This window comes from Leopardus geoffroyi, chromosome B1 (genome assembly GCF_018350155.1).
Source record: "Leopardus geoffroyi isolate Oge1 chromosome B1, O.geoffroyi_Oge1_pat1.0, whole genome shotgun sequence".
In the NCBI taxonomy this organism is placed as follows: Eukaryota; Metazoa; Chordata; class Mammalia; order Carnivora; family Felidae; genus Leopardus; species Leopardus geoffroyi.
Window position 1 is genome coordinate 40,963,079 of NC_059327.1, and position 16,673 is coordinate 40,979,751.

Sequence of the window (16,673 nt, forward strand, 5' to 3'; positions counted from 1 at the left end):
AAGATGGATACCATACAAAGCATCTTCTCTGACCACAACAGGATAAAGTTATAAATCAATAACAAAAGTGAAGCTGAGGGGAGCCTGGGTAGCTCAGTCAGTTAAGCGGCCAACTCTTGACTTCAGCTCAGGTCATGATCTTATGGTTCTTGAGTTCAAGCCCTGCATTAGGCTCTGTGCTGTGAGACTCGGATCCTCTGTCTCCCTCTCTCTGCCCTTCTTGCACTCGCATTCTCTCTCTCTCTCTCTTTCTCTCAAAAATAAGTAAATGTTGAAAAGAAATTTTTTTTTAAAGTAAAGCTGAAAATTTCACAAAATTGTATAAGTTAAACAATACATGATTAAACAACAAATGGCTCGAATTAAAAATCATAAAGGAAATTAGAAAACAGATATAAGTGAAAAGTGAAAACACAACATACCAAAATTTATGAGATGTAGCAAGAGAAGTGCTAATGGGAAAATTTATAGCCATAAATGTTTACATTAAAAACAAAAAAGTTCTCAAATCAAAAACCTAACTTTACAACCTAGGAAACTAGGAAAAGAAGAACAAACTAAACCCAAAGCTGGCAAAAGGAAGGAAATAGTAAGGACTGGAGAAGAGAGAAATTAAATATAGAATAGAAAAACAACAGAGGAAATCAATAGAGCCAAAAGTTGGTTCTTCAAAAAGATCAGTAAAATTGACAAATCTTTACCTAGATGAGAGAGAGAGAGAGAGAGAAAAGACTCAAATTACTAAAATCAGAAAAAGAGGTGGGGACATTACTACCGATTCTAGAAAAATAAAAAGGATTAGGGGTGCCTGGGTGGCGCAGTCGGTTAAGCGTCCGACTTCAGCCAGGTCACGATCTCGCGGTCCGTGAGTTCGAGCCCCGCGTCGGGCTCTGGGCTGATGGCTCAGAGCCTGGAGCCTGCTTCCGATTCTGTGTCTCCCTCTCTCTCTGCCCCTCCCCCGTTCATGCTCTGTCTCTCTCTGTCCCAAAAATAAATAAACGTTGAAAAAAAAAAAAAAAAAGAAAAATAAAAAGGATTATAAGAGAGTACCTGAATAATTGACACCAAAATTGGATAACCCAGATGAAATGGACACATTCTTAGGAACACAAAATCTACCAAGACTAAATCATGAAGAAATAGAAAATCTGAACCAACTTATAACTGGTAAGGTGACTGAATATGTAATAAAAAATCTTCAAATCAGAAAAAGTCCTGAACTTGATGGCTTCACTGGTGATTCCTACCAAACAATTAAAGAAAAATTAATACTGGGGTGCCTGGGTGTCTCAGTTGGTTGAGCATCCGACTTCGGCTCGGGTCATGATCTCGCGGTTCATGAGTTCAAGCCCCGCAGAGGGCTCTGTGCTCAGAGCCTGGAGCCTGCTTCAGATTCTGTCTCCCTCTCCCTCTGTCCCTCCCCCGCTCATGCTCTCTCTCTCTCTCTCTCTCTCTCTCTCAAAAAAAAAAAAAAAAGTAATACCAATCTTTACCAAATTTTTCCAAAATTTGGAGGAGGAGAGAACATTTCCTTACTCATTCATTGAGGCTAGCATAACCCTGACTAATGCCAGACAAAGACACTACAAGAAAAGTACAGACCAATACTCCTTACAAACACTGGTGCAAAAAGGATTATATACAATGACCAAGTGGAATTTATTCCTGGGATACAGGAATGGGTCAATATATGAACTTGATCATTGTAATAGGCCACACCAACAAAATGAAGGAAAAAAGCCATAAGATCATCTCAATTAATACAGAAAAAGCATTTGACAAAATTCAACACCCCTTCTGGATAAAAACACTCAACAAAACAGGAAGAGAAGTAAACTACCTCTGCATAATAAAAGCCACATCAAACAGCATATTAAATGGTGAAAGACTGAAAGCTTTTCCTCTAAGATCAGGAACTAGACAAGGATCACCTCTTCTACCACTTGTATTTAACACAGTACTGGAAGTTCTAGCTGGAGCAATTAGGCAAGAAAAAGAAATAAATAAAAGATAGCCAAATTGGAAAGGAAGAAGTCAAATGATCTCTCTTTGCAGATAATATGATATTATATGTAGAAAACCTTAGACTTTGCAAAAAAGCTGTTAGAACTGATACATGAATTCAGCAAAGTGCAGGATACAAAGTCAGACACACAAAATCCAGTCACATTTCTATACACAGACAATGAAAAGTTATAAAGACAGTTCCATTTACAATAGCATCATAAAGAATACAATACTTAGGAATTAACCAAGGAGATGAGAACCTTGTGTAATGAAAACTAAACAGCATTGCTGCAAGAAATTAAAGACATAAGTAAATGAAAACACACTCCACGTTCATGGACTTGAAGACTTAATATTGTTAAAATGTTAATACTACCTAACGTGATCTACAGATTCAATATAATCTCTATCAAAATCCCAACATTTTTTGCAAAAATAGAAAAAATACATCCAAAACTCATATGTAACCTCAAGAAAACCCCAAATAATGAAAACAGTCTTGAAAAAGAACAAAACTGAAGGATTCACACTTCTTTGATGTCTAAACTTACTATAAAGCTGTAGTAATCAAAATAGTGTGGTATTGGCATAAAGCCAGACATATAGACCAGTGGAACAGAATACAGAGCCCAGAAATTGACCCTCACATATATGGTCAAATGATTTTTTCCATTCAATGGGAAAAGGACAGTCTTTTCAATAAATGGTGGGGGGATAACTGGATATCCACAAGCAAAAAAAAAAAAAAAAAAAAAAAAAGAAGTTGAACCCTTACCTAACTCCATATATAGAAAATTGACTCAAAATAAATCAAGGACCTAAACATAATCCCTAAAACAATAAAACTCTGAAAACATACAAGAAAAGCTTCATGACATTGGATTTCACAATGATTTCTTGTATGTGACACCAAAGGCACAGGTAACAAAAGAAAAAATTGACAAAGTAGACCTCATGAAAATTTTAAAACTGTGCGCATCAAAAGACATTATTCACAGAGTAAAAAGGCAACCCATAGAATGGGAGAAAAAGTTTGCAAATCATATGTCTGATAAGGGGTTAATATCCAGAATACAGAGAGAACTCCTAAAACTCAGCAACAAAAAAACCCAACAACCCAATTAAAAAATGGGTGAAGAGGGGTGCCTGGGTGGCTCATTTGGTTGAGAATCCAACTCTTGATTTTGGCTCAGGTCATGATCTCATGGTTTGTGGGTTTGAGCCCCTCGTCAAGCTCCATGCTGACAGTGCCAGCCTGCTTAGGATTCTCTCTCTCTCCCTCTCTCTCAAAATAAATAAATAAACTTAAAAAGTAAACTAAAAATAAATGGGTAGAGAACTTGAATAGCCATTTCTCTAGAGAAGATACAGGAATAGTACATGAAAAGATGCTCAACATCAACAACAATTAGGGAAATGCAAATCAAAACTATGAAATACCACTGCACACCCATTTGAATGGCCATTATAAAACAAAAATGGAGTGGTGCCCGGATGGCTCAGTCGTTTAAGTGTCACACTCTTGGTGTCAGCTCAGGGCATGATCTAGTGGCTCAAAGCCCCTCATCGGGCTCCACGCAGACAGTGTGGAGCTTGTTTGGGATTCTCTCTCTCTCTCTCTCTGCCCCTCCCCTGCTTGTTCTCTTTCTCTTTCTCTCCCTCTCTCAAAACAAATAAACTTAAAAAGATAAAACAAAAAATAAAACAAAAATGGAAAACAGCGTGAGGATGTAGAGAAAGTGGAAGTCTTCCACACTGTTGGTGGGAATGTAAAATAGTACAGCTGGTCTGGAAAACAGCATAACATTTCCAAAGTGTTAAATAGAATTACCATATGATCCAGCAATTCCACTTCTGGGTATACAGAATTAAAAACAGGGTCTCAAAGAGATTAAAGAAAAATTTTTTTAATGTTTATTTTTGGGAGAGAGAGAGGGAGAGAGACAGAGTGTGAACAGGGGAGGGGCAGAAAGGGAGAGAGAGACACAGAATCCGAAGCAGGCTCCAGGCTCTGAGCTGTCAGCACAGAGCCCGACATGGGGCTTGAGCTCATGAACCGCGAGATCATGACCTGAGCTGAAGTCAGACGCTTAAACAACTGAACCACCCAGTCACCCCTCAAAGAGATATTTGTACATCCGTGTTGTACAAATTGGCACAAAGTAGAATGCAAAGTAGAACGGTGGTTATCAAGGGCTGGGGGGGGGGGGAGGGGATAACAGGGAGCTATTGTTAAACAGGTATAGAGGTCCAGGTTTACAAGATGAAAAGTTAGAGATGAACAGTGGTGATGGCTGGACAATATAAATGGATTTAATACACTGAGTGGTACACTTAGAAATAGCTAAGATGGGAAATTGAATGTGTATTTTACAATATAGAAAAAAAGTGAATTTCTGAGGAAATCTAGATATTTGGAATTTTAGCCTCCCATGAAAAATTATATTAAAATTGATATATAAGGTGCTTGCCTAACAATGTGCTCTGAAAGCTCTATGGTCAACTAGTGTACATCACAGAAGGAAGTTTGATGCATACGAGGATGGCACTAAAGTCACGTTGCTGGCTGGGGCCTGCACACAGAGTAAATACAGCTGACCTCGTCGCAAGGTCACAGCTGAAACATGAGTATTGCTGGCAAACTGGCTTTTCCTGAGAAGTGCCTGCAGGTCTGTAGGCACTTCTCGGGAAAAGCCAGTTTGCTAACAACAAGCTTAGGATGAGGTATGATGCAATTATTTGAAGAAAACACGTCATGCATCCATGATGAGTTTTTATCAATAGAGCAAAATACAAAGTGGAAAAGTTGAAGTCAATGTCACACTAAGCCACTTCACTTCCTTTGCTACTTGGTTTTGAAACCGAACTTCCCTTTACCTTCAAATGACTGATTTAAACCAGTCTTCCTTTAAAGAGGGGGCCTAGGAAATGGAGCAATTCACTCTGTGGCTTTCGTTGAGACCTTGAACTCCTCCGTGTGGCCTGGCACGTTCAGGGCAGGAAACGGTGATGACGTAGAACCCTGCTACTCAAAAGCGTGGCTCCTGGATCAGTAGCAACAGCATAGCCTGTGAGCTGCTCAGGAAGGCAGAACTCCAGTCCCACCCCAGTCTTCCTGAATCGGAGTCAGCATCTAAAACGATCTCTGGGCAATTGGCGTTCATATTAAGGCTCCGGAGGCACTGTTCTGGCTAATAGTGTCATAGCCCACATCCCTCTGTAGGCTACTCAGAGCAAGGGAGGCAATGGGGAGTGAGCCTGCGTACATGTGATCAGGAGGGGCACATGGGTTCTAGTCTCAGACTTACCACTGAACATCCACTTTCCACCTATGACTTACTACCAGCCCGGTCTCCTTCTCAGGACTGCTGTGAGGGCCAACAGGGATCCTTGCTAACAAAGCCCTACATGATCTGAGCCCAGCCTGCTCCTCAGACCCTCCTGTGTACCATTTTCCATTTTGCCCATTGTGTTCTGGGCACACTGACTGCAGCCAGAACTCATTTCCGCCTCAGGGCTTTTGTACAATCTATTTTCTCTGCTGGGAATGACTTTTCTTTTGATCTGCGTGTCTGGCTCCTTCTTGGTGTTCAGGTCTCAGCCTAATTCAGTGAGATTCACTGAATTCAGTGAGAACCTCTTAACCCCAATCTAGTTACTCTCTAGGGAGTCACCCTGTTCCAATCCTCTGCAAAGCACTTATCCCATGTGAACAGTGACAGTGACTGTCTTATTCTGGGTTGGAGCCTCAGTGCCTTGAACTGTGCTGGCACACTGTATGCTCAATACATATTTGTTTTATAAATGGCTGAAGAGGGTAAAGTCACTGTGGAAAAAAGCACTGCATGAAATAGAAAATGTTTTTATTAATGAATAAAACCTTCCTTGCTTCCACTTTGTGATTTCTCTTGGAAATGATAACCATATTACATCGATTACTCTAAAAGCCTACATCATATAAACGAAAATCTGCTGCTTTCTCGTCAGCAAGAAAGGACTGGAATGCAGGTTCCTTTTTCTCACGTTTTAAGGAAAAGACGATTCATTCACTGTCTCTACATCCTCCCTTCAGGTATCCCTGTGATACCCCTCATATTAGTTTAATTTCATCCACTTCCCTTGAGAAAGTAGAGCTAAAAACAGAAACGCTGCTGAGGTCACAAGATAGGATAGTTAATGTTGCTGTTAACATTCCTGGCCAAGAATGGCCAGATGGCCTGGAGGGTGGCTTGGCCAAGCTGCCTGAGATTCAGGGAAGGGCTGCAGCTTAGCAGCAGGGAGAACATCCTTCATTAGGCTACAAAATGAGAACTGCCCCGAGGCTCCTTCTGCCACAAAACAGAAACTTAATAATGGTTTATTGGTTTAGTTGTGATTCTCAGTTAGCCAGGACAGAAACTATTATAAGTCCAATATGAGAGGTTTCAGAAGGTTACTTCACACAGTCCAGTGAGATACCCTAGAAGATATTTTATCTTCTGTTGGAACAGGCGCATAAAGGGAGAATCTCCAGGTCCCTGCCCAGCATGTGGAATCAGCAGAGCGATGGCTCCATCTACTGACTGTGGCTAAAACAGCAGTCAGGTTGTGTGGCCAGGTAGGTCCTTGAGCTCCTTCTCAATGCCCAAGGGATCCACAGCACTGCGGAGGAGATCTGCTGTCCTGAGAGACAAAGTGGGAAGAAGTTTCTAAATATTTCCTTTAAGGTTCCAGCCCATCATTCTTGTTTATTTATTTTTGATTTTAAATCAACTGAACAGCTCCAGAAGCCACCAGAGGTGCAATGGTTTTATAACGGATCAAGTGCTGTGAGCCTTCCTCCAAGTCAATCACATAGTCCCTGAAAAAGAAGGAAAAAAATGTATCCACAGAGCTGAGCTGGTGCCCCAATGGAGTAAGATTTCCCATGGTCAAGGACTCACCTCTGCTCGTCTGTTTCTGGTTCTACCAGTATGTTTTCCTGTCGTTCTTTTACTCTCAGAAACACGTATGAATCTAGATCTGGTTTGGGAACTGCCAGAGAAATGATAATGCAGTCAGAAAATGTTCAGCAGCTCACAAGATCAATATGGGAAAGTTGCTGGGATTAACTGTCCCAAGCACTAAGGGACCCCTGATGTGAAAGCATTTTGGGGGAGGGGTAACTTTGAGGAGACATCTGGCTCTTTATGGAAACAGCACGCTTCCCATCCATGGTTTCACACAACAACAGCTCGTGCAATAGATGACAATATGTAAAATGTGTTGGGAATCCTGCCACACACCATGGAAGACACAAGCAAGCGTAACACGTGGTCTCTTTGGAAAGGGCTACCAGCAGCATCTGATAAAGCCTCACAGTGGTGGCACATTCACTCAGTGAAGTGGGGAGAAAGGAGTCAATGCAGACTTAATGAGGGAAAGTGAGCCTGGGAGGTAATACCAAGGGCCAAGGTAGAAATATTCATGACGTTCTGGGAGGACAGAGTGTATAAATCTAGTGAGCAATATTTTTATACAAGGGAGTGGGAGGAGGGAGAATGAAAAAGACTGGGTGACGGGATAGTCTTGAGTGTCAGACTACGGAATACAGGCTTTCACCGTAAGTGGTGCTTCACTAGCTGATTACACGGTAACAGGCTGTTGCCTCTTCCACCATCAGCCAACATTTCATGTAAGGAGGTGCCCTGTGCTGGGTTGCTCGACAGCTCTTCACTTCCCAGAGCTCCATGTGTGCCCAGAGGACTCCCATCAGCTGCAGGTTCTGAGAACCTACTGGATAACTCTCAGTTCTAAGAGGCTAGCTCAGCATTCATGTTGCCCTTGATTCCCTCACCCACAGGTGGGGGTTCAGGATAATTGGCTCAAAGGTGTAAGGGAGTTCCCCGGGCCGCTCCACGGTTTGGGGCCTGCCAAAGAGACTCCAACTTCACAGGGTCAGTTGCCCCCACTGAGCAGCTACTCATTCTAGGGAACCCAGCTTAGATTTCAAAATGCCTTCCCCCACTCTGCCAGTGGGGTCTACGGTACTCCAGAGGTCTGAGGGGGACTCAGGACACCTGGGCTAACTAAGCAAGACTGATTTCACTGGGGCAGGCGGATCCCCCTGCAAGCTTCCAATTCCAGGGGGCCTGGCTCTAGTCCTTGGAAGGGATCTGGGGCAAGTGGCATGTGAGTGTTTTAGAAGGTGTCCGCCAGCAGTGAGTAGAATTCAGTTCAAGTCAGTTTCAGGAATTCAGAAGCATGCTCATGGCTGTTTGAATCAACTAGATGCGATAGCGCTGGACAATGATTAGGGATACGGTCCTTGCTTCATTCCTATTCTTCCAAGGTGCAGACAAAAGTGGCCGAACTGGACACGGACTGGAGCTTTTGTTTTCCTCAGGCAGGTCCACCAACTGACCACTTCAGAGTTCCACAAATCTGCTATGGGTCTGCCTTGCTCCTGGTGTCATAGGCTGCACTGTGTCCCCTCAACACTCATTTGTTGAAGCCCTAAGCCCGGTCCTTCAGAATGGGAATGTATTTGGAAACGGCCTTTAAAGAGGTAATTAAGCTGAAATGAGACCATTAGGGTAGGCCTAGTCCAGGCTGACTGGTGTCCTTATAAGAAGAGGAGGAGACATGAGGGGTTTGTGTGCACAGAGCAGTCATGGGGGAGGCCCCAGAGGAAACCGAGCCTGCTAGCACCCCAATCGCAGGCTTCTGGCCTAGAGAAAATAAATGTTTTTTAAGCCCTCCAGTCTTCGTACTTCATTATAGCAGCCTGAGCTGACTGAGACGCCCGGGCAACCATCCTCCTGCCACAGGGGTCACATAGTGGCCCCCAGCACAGGATGTGTGGGAGATGAATTCCCAGGGCTCAGTTGTACTTGAACTTGTGGCCTCAGCACATTACATGCAGGTTGTGAACAAGGTGGATCCCAGAGAACGGCTTCATTTGGCCTGGCAATTTTGCTGGATGAGGTTCTGCTGGGATATGTCAAGCTGCCAACAGCTGAGGGCCATGGACTTTAACCTACACGTCAGGGGTCCCCAACTGGCTGATCCAGGGTTGAGCGTGACTACTGTAACTCCCTTCCCTTGGCTCACCAGGATGTTTGGGGGACTGTGCGAGATGAGCACAAAGGTGGCTTTGGCTGGGTTTCTCTTTCTCTGGTTTCCCGGCTGCCTTCTCTTTCTCCTCTCGCTCTCAGCCCTGCTCCCCTTTCCATGAGACACCCCACACAACAAAAAATACTGGGAGTCCTTCCTCTGGGTGGCTGGGAAGTGAGTGGCAATCACTGAAGGTCTGTTTAGCCTATTTAACTCCTCTTTGGTAGCTAGGCAGTCCCTGCATGGGTTGGAATCTGTGGAAAAGTGCGAGCCCCTTGAATGTAGAGACCTTTGCCTCCTCAGTCTCAGAAGAGTGTAGCATGCTGTGGATGCCCAGCAGATACCGACTGAAGGAATGAATGACTGAACATGAGCAAGTCTACATTTTTAATGGCAGTCATAAGAATTTCAGCCTAAGCTGAAGACCACAAAAGTCATGCTGAAATGGCTACCCTTACACCTGCTTTTAATGATTTGTTTTTAATACACAACACTTCCTCTCTTCCCTTTTCTGCTTATCTACAATACTTACTTTTCCAGGCTTGAGAGTAAACATGAAGATCTTATTCCAAGGCACCTGAAGCTATGTCTGAAAAGAGAGCGTTCTGCTCACCTGACCTCAAGAGGTCCACCATCTGTAAGTTAGGAGGCATATGCTTTAAGGCAACATTCTTGAGGTACGTCTCTGTGTTAGCCATGTACCTGAAAGACAGGAATCCAAATTGCTGTGACCACATGACTGGCAGGAGCTGCCGGGTTGGTGGACGCACACCAGTGGCCCAGCCATCGGATCCATGGAGACAACCACCAAAACTCATGCTCACAAGCCAGGGAAAGAAAGCAGTCCCCCTGTGTCCTGCTTACTCACTGTTTGGCAAAGACCAGCTCCTCTGGAGAAAGGTTAGATAGCTCCCCTTCGTGGGCTGTTTTCTCCTTTTCGAGGATATGAGGGAAAAACTTCTCTATCTGAGGATAAATAAAAATCGTGAAAATGTGTCAGGATTCAAGAGTCAAATATACTAGTTTTCTGAAATGGGTTGAGGTTAATCTAGAATTGACTTCAAAAAATGGCAAGTCTTGGGGCGCCTGGGTGGCTCAGTCGGTTAAGCATCCGGACTTCAGCTCAGGTCATGATCCTGTGGTTCGTGAGTTTGAGCCCCATGTTGGGCTCTCACGCCATCAGCACAGAGCCCACTTCAGATCCTCTGTCCCCCTCTCTTTCTGCCCCTCCCCTGCCCGCTCTCTCAAAAAATCAAATAAACATTAAAAAAAAAAAAAAAAGCAAGTCTTCATGATCATGACCCTTTCTAGACTTTCAAGATTTCAAGAAGGCAGGTTTCAAAGAATTCAGAGCAAAGATAAGTGCTCTAAAAAGGAAGACCATTTAAAAAGGATGAGAGGAGGGGTGCCTGTGTGGCTCAGTCAGTTAAGCATACGACTTTGGCTCAGGTCATGATCTCGCGGTCCGTGAGTTCGAGCCCCACATCGGGCTCTGTGCTGATAGCTCAGAGCCTGGAGCCTGCTTCGGATTCTGTGTCTCCCTCTCTCTCTGCCCCTCCCCTGTTCATGCTCTGTCTCTCTCTGTCTCAAAAATAATAAATAAACATTAAAAAAACAAATAAAAATAAATTAAAAGGATGAGAGGCTTTCATGAAAGAAAATCTGAAAATACAGCTGTAAATGATATTTATGAGGGAGACAGGGGATATCACTTAACATTTCTAGGTAACTGTAAAGGTTGTTTTCTATGAGATAGAACATACAAAAGCTGGAAAGATGAATACAGAATGCACAAGCAGACAGAATAGTGACTCTTAATTATAAGAATATAACTAGCAAGGATGAAGTCCACAATGAGGCAAGCTAGGAAAAAATGTGGAAGGAAATGCAAGTAGGGAAATGACAATGGGAAGGACCTGGAGCCGAGATAAATGAGCGCTTATCTGTTAAAAGGGGTTTAAGTTTTGCAATTTCGTTGCAAAGTTAGACGTAAGTTAGACGACCTCAGAACTATAGCTGAACGTCAAGTTATCAGGGTCAATTTGACACTGGCGACAAGATGGGTACAAAATAATTTCTGAAACTGGTTTTCCTTTGGTCATTATTCCCTGGCCAACTGATGCAAACGACTCTGCAGGACTGCCATGCTGTAATTCAACGGGGCACCATCCACACAGCTGATAAACAGACTATAAATGTGTCCTCAGAAGTGTGCAACACATGTTCCATTCATGCTTCTCCAGAATAATCTTTTGTCCTCTTTACTCTTTAGCTGCCCTGATATTGATCTTTGCAGCACCTTCAGGCCCCGGATTCTCCCAGGCCCCAGCCCAACTTCTCCCACAAGACACTCAATCTATATTACAAACTGCACTGCCTTAACACCCACAGGCATCTCCATTTCAAACCTTCATGAGCCGACATCGCAAGTAGCTGCTAAGGACATAGCGGATCCTCTCCATCTCCATTCGATGGATACTGACCTTCAGGTCCCCTTTCTTGGCTCTCCTGAGATTGTCTTCCTGTTAAAAGAGAAAATGAAGTGTATAAAAAACATGATATTCAGACTAAGGACCTTCTTTGTTTAATCTGCACAATTCCACAGGGACTATCATCCCTGGCAGTGTTGAGGACTCAAAGACTACATTTAGGTCAAAGGAGAACCAAAAAACTCCTGAGAGTTCTCATTTGCATACACAAATAATATAGATGTGACTACAGCCTCATTATAAAAAGTTCAAACAATTCTCATTTACTTTTAGAAAACAACCATATGAATCAAATCTGAATATGGTCAGTCAGAAGGGCCTAGAAGAATTCTGGTCTAATTGTAAAGGAGAGAGTATAGCAGAAAAAATGTCCAAGAGCAGTGTTAAATCACCAGTTGAGAAATGATAAAATACCAATGTTTTAAAGGTACTCTGAGGCTGATAAGGACTTAAGCTCAGCTCATGAAAGCCCAAGGGCCACAAACTCAAGTGTCTGTGGGAGTCAGGCAGGCAAGGTATCTGAGAAAGGTGGGCAGTTAGGGACTGTGGGGAGCAGATAGCACATGAAAAGGGGGGGGGTTGCCCTTACCCAGCTCTGGTCAGCTGTTCTCATATAGAAATGTGGGTCTGGTATTGACAGGGTTTTAGACTTTTCAGGGAGAGCTGATGTCTAGATATTCAAAGGAACACTCATGCTTTATAAATGTAGGTAACCAACTCAATATTAAAAACAAAACAAAACAAAACAAGGCTGGGCCAAACAAAAAAGACTACAAACAAAACAGGCTACAACCTCTCACTATGCTGACAAACCCTTTTAAAGTTCTCTTCCTTTGTAACCCTGACATAAGCAACTCTTACCATGTGGTCTAGCTGTTCCATGACACATTCTACAATTTCAGACTTGCTTTCCAGCAGCTCAGGGGCAAACTTTTCATTCATCCAGGCCTAAAAAACAATGCCCCCCCCCCCCCATATATATCAGTATCATTCACAATGGAGCAAAATAACCCTGTGAGTCTGTACACATCCCATGAAAACCACAGCTATTTCCGACAAAGAAAACTGTTTGCCTGTGAGTTGGAAATACTGGAAATGCTTTCAAAACAAGCTACGTTTATGATAGCTTTTCTATTTTTTTAGTAGGTAGGCTGTGTTTACAATCTTATAGTTAACCGACATTACAAAAAAAGAAAAATCACTTCATTCCAGAAATGTTGTCAGTATGATACCTACTACTGAGAGTAACACCACCTGGTGTTCAAACTGTACCTTTCACCAAATAACAACACATTTCTACTTCTTCACCTGCTACTTCCCACCAGGGGGCACCAGCACCATTCTATGGTAAGAGATGAAGTAACACATAAATCCACACATCTCCTCATTCTTGAAGCTTAGAGCCAATTTACAAATACTTTTTCATTCATCAATATACCATCTGAGACGAAATGGATACAGTTATCCTTATCTTATTAACGAGAAAACACAGATTATTTACTAACTGCCTAAAAGTATAGAGGATCACAATATAAAAGGATATTCATCTATTAAATAGTTTTGGAACAAGAGGTTAAATCCTTAATTTATGTATGACTCAGGCCCAGATGCTTGGTACATTTCAGAAATTACCAAGGCTTAGAGAACTGAAATATCCACAAGTGACTGAGGAAAACGAATCTTCTCTTTCAATTACAGGAAATTTAGTTTCAGCATAGCTCAGAATTACATGCCAATCAGGCTCACTTTATTCCTTTTGATGTCCTTGAGTCTCTGCATCTCCAATTATCACCATGAAGACACATTATTAAATACTAGGTACTGGTACTATCATAAAAATGTTTCTCACATGCTCAAGCACCTGCAACCAGACAGTCTGTATTTTCTTTTTTTTTTTTAATTTTTTTTTAACGTTTATTTATTTTTGAGACAGAGAGAGACAGAGCATGAACGGGGGAGGGTCAGAGCGAGTTTTCTCTAGGGTTGTCCCTGGGAGTAGAATGATTAGGACACAAGATATGTATGCTTTCAACCTGACAATACAAGAACAAATTATTTTCCAAAGTGCACCAATTCACCACAGTATATACAGGTGTGCAAATGGCCCTACGTCCTTGCTTTATATTATTCACCTTTTTCATTTCTGCCAATCTGACGGGTATGAAATGGTATCTCCTTGGGATTTAAATCTTCATGTTCCTGATCACTAAAAAGATTGAACATCTTTTTCAAGGTATTACTGGCCATCCGGGTTTCCACTTCTGGGAGATGCCTGTTCAGACTTCATTTTTTCTATTGAGTAGTTTGTAAAGTTTGTTTAGATACTGTGGATACTAATATTGTGAACAATTTTCTCCCAGTTTTGCAGCATGTCTTTTTACTGTCATCAAGATGTAAAAAAAAAAAAAGTTTTTAATTTTAATGCAGTTGAATGTATCTGTTTTTTCCTTTATGCTTTGTGCTTTGGACTTTTGTTTAATGAATCCTTTCCTAACAAACAGGGGCTCTTAAACTAGGTGGGCAGATTTCAGGGTGTCTGTGAATCTCCTGAAATTATATGTAAAATTTCTGCATGTGTGTGTATGCATATATTATTCTGGACAAAAGAGCCAGTTTTCACCAGATTTTCAAAAAGGTCTGTGATATAAAAACAAATTAAGAATTACTCCTTAATTATCATCACAGATTATCATATAAGGATACAGTTTTAAAATTATCCTTCTTTTGTCACTCATAACATGCATGGTAGGACAGAATGAAGAATACTAAAGTAACAAACATGAGGCAGTTCTGGAAAGGGGCTGTTAAAGGGAGAAGACAAGAATAAGGCAACGAGTGTAGTAGATGAAGAGCACACATTTTGGAGTCAAAGAGACTTGATTCACATTGGACAGTAACACCTACATTATTGGATTATTGTAAGAATTATTACTACTCACAGCTAACATTGAGTGCTTGTGTCAAACAATATACTAAGTGTTTTACATATATCATTTCATTTAACCCTCACAGCAACTCTGTGAAATAACCACCTTTATTAATGCGTACCTGCTCCAGGCTTTCAATGAGCTCTGCAGGAGTCAGGACCACCTCTTCACTACCCCCATCAGAGTCCTGTGCTGTGGGGTCCAGTTCCTCTGTCATCTTCTCTGAAACCAGGAACCTAATGGGAATAAAAGAACCAATACCCTGCAATGTGTTTTCCATATATTTGCAATAATATGCAACTGGTGTTATAGAGGCTCCTTGGCAGTGGCTAGTCAATTCATAGGCTTTGAATTTTTCCAACTCTTTGCCTCTTCTTTTGAACCTTAAGTCAGGTATCAGTTCCCCAAAGAGGTCACCCCTTAAAAAGTGTTTCCAGGTACATCTCGAATCGAGCATCTATCACACCAGGCAGTAACTGTTCGTCTTCCTGGTAGAAGTCCTTTCCTTGCGGGCTGTGTTCACTTCAGTTCAAATATAAATCACGCATCTGCTTTGTCCCCGGCACTTCTAAGTACTGGGACATCATTACCTGTGTACTCCTGCGCTTGGCGCCGTGCTTAACTCACAGCAGACACTTAAACCTGTTGGAAGAACTAATGAATGCTTAATTTCCTAGAGCCACAAGGCCCAGCAACATCAGACCAGTGATCCCAAAGACTAAGAAGGTGGGTGGCGGGGACGAGAGGATGCCCTCGGAGCATCCGGGAAAGTGAGCATATTCCTCTCCTCTCTCGGTGCCACAGGAGCACAGTTATCCCCTCCTCCAACACACACACACACACACACACACACACACACACACACACAGATGTCCCACTCGCCCACTTGGATGCTCACCTGGGCACCGGGGAGGCAGAGAGGCACTCCGAGGTAGCAGGCGGTACTGGAAACTCTTGGGGAGCTGCCCCAGATTCCCAAGGAGCAACTGGCGGCGGAACGGCAATCTCAAGGCCTTTCCCGGATGTAGCCGACCCTTCTCAACTCCCGCGCTCTTCTCCCAAACTTTCCGCCCCCGCACGACGTCACCACGCTCGGGCGGCGCTGACCAATCACGGCCGGGGGCGGGGACTCGGCTCCCGCGTCTAGCGCGCCCTGCGGCCTCAGGAAAGGAGGTGAGCCCCGCCCACCTCGCTCAGCCGCCTTCCTGTGCTTTTGCGTCTGACACCGCCCAGGGAAGGTCTGGAGGGGGCGCCTCGTGACTGCGGGAGTGCGTCGGAGGCAGCCTTCGGGTCCCTGGGATGCAGTGCCCCGAGAGCGCGCCCTGGCCAGCAGGGAGGCCATCAACAGAAATGGGCTTTGTTAAAATCAGGCCACTTCCGTCTCTTGGGTCATCTCTGTCCACCGCTCTTGTGGCCCTCTGGTTCCTTCATCCTTCACTGTGGCCACTACGTCCAGGTCTAAAAACCTTGAGGCTAGTGGTTCTTAAAGGGTGGTACCAGACCACAAGCAGCAACATTGCCGGGAAACCCGTGAGAAATGCAGATTCTCAGGCCTGACCTAGACCTACTGAGTCAGAAATTCTGGGGGTGTTTCAACAGGCTCTCCAAGCAAAACTAACGCAGGTGAGGTTGGAGAACGCTGCTTTAGGCTATGCTTCTATCCTAGCTGCTTCACTCTCCAGGTTTTGACATTTACTGTACTGCTATGCCTTCTACATTTTTTAAAATGGTTATTTATTTATTTTGAGAGAGAGAGAGAGAGCACTCAGGGAGGGGCAGAGAAAGAATCCCAAGCAGGCTCCACGCTGTCGTGCAGAGCCCAACATGGGGTTCAATCCCACCAAGGGTGAGATCATGACTTGACCCGAAATCAACAGTCCGTTCCTTAACCTGCTGAGACACCCAGGCGCCCCATCTACCTTTAATGTAGGACAAAACATATATATGTATATATATTTTTTCTTTGCGTGATGTCAGGTTTTCTCTGAATTGCTGATTCTGTCCCTCTGCTCTGTTTTCTGTGCAAAGTGCCAGTCGCTGCTCCCCTGAAGTGTCACTTCCCCAGCAGTCAGAAGACTCTTCCTTGTGATGTTTCCTATGCCATACTCATATTAGAAAAAGAAGTTTGGCTAATTGACAGGTGGGTAGTACCTGCCTGATTACAACCATGTTTTGA

At 43.3% G+C, this 16,673-nt stretch overlaps 1 protein-coding gene across 1 annotated transcript; it reads right to left on the reverse strand.

Annotated features, from left to right (window-relative positions):
* Positions 1–5,853: 5,853 nt before the first annotated feature.
* Positions 5,854–15,601, reverse strand: GINS4 (GINS complex subunit 4). The gene is made up of 8 exons (XM_045459572.1): positions 15,396–15,601; positions 14,619–14,733; positions 12,432–12,518; positions 11,490–11,603; positions 9,950–10,047; positions 9,695–9,783; positions 6,930–7,020; positions 5,854–6,847 (listed from the first exon to the last, which is right to left on the reverse strand). Exons 2-8 carry the CDS (start codon positions 14,712–14,714, stop codon positions 6,751–6,753), a joined length of 672 nt encoding a protein of 223 aa, XP_045315528.1. The 5' UTR covers positions 14,715–14,733; positions 15,396–15,601; the 3' UTR covers positions 5,854–6,750.
* Positions 15,602–16,673: the final 1,072 nt, after the last annotated feature.

Excerpts from the sequence above, each read along its gene's own strand:
- GINS4 (XM_045459572.1), bottom strand. The coding sequence starts at position 14,714 with ATGACAGAGGAACTGGACCCCACAGCACAGGACTCTGATGGGGGTAGT. Across the intron at positions 12,519-14,618 it reads TCATTGAAAGCCTGGAGCAG|GCCTGGATGAATGAAAAGTT; the intron begins GTACGCATTAAT and ends ATTGTTTTTTAG. Across the intron at positions 11,604-12,431 it reads TGGAACAGCTAGACCACATG|GAAGACAATCTCAGGAGAGC; the intron begins GTAAGAGTTGCT and ends CTCTTTTAACAG.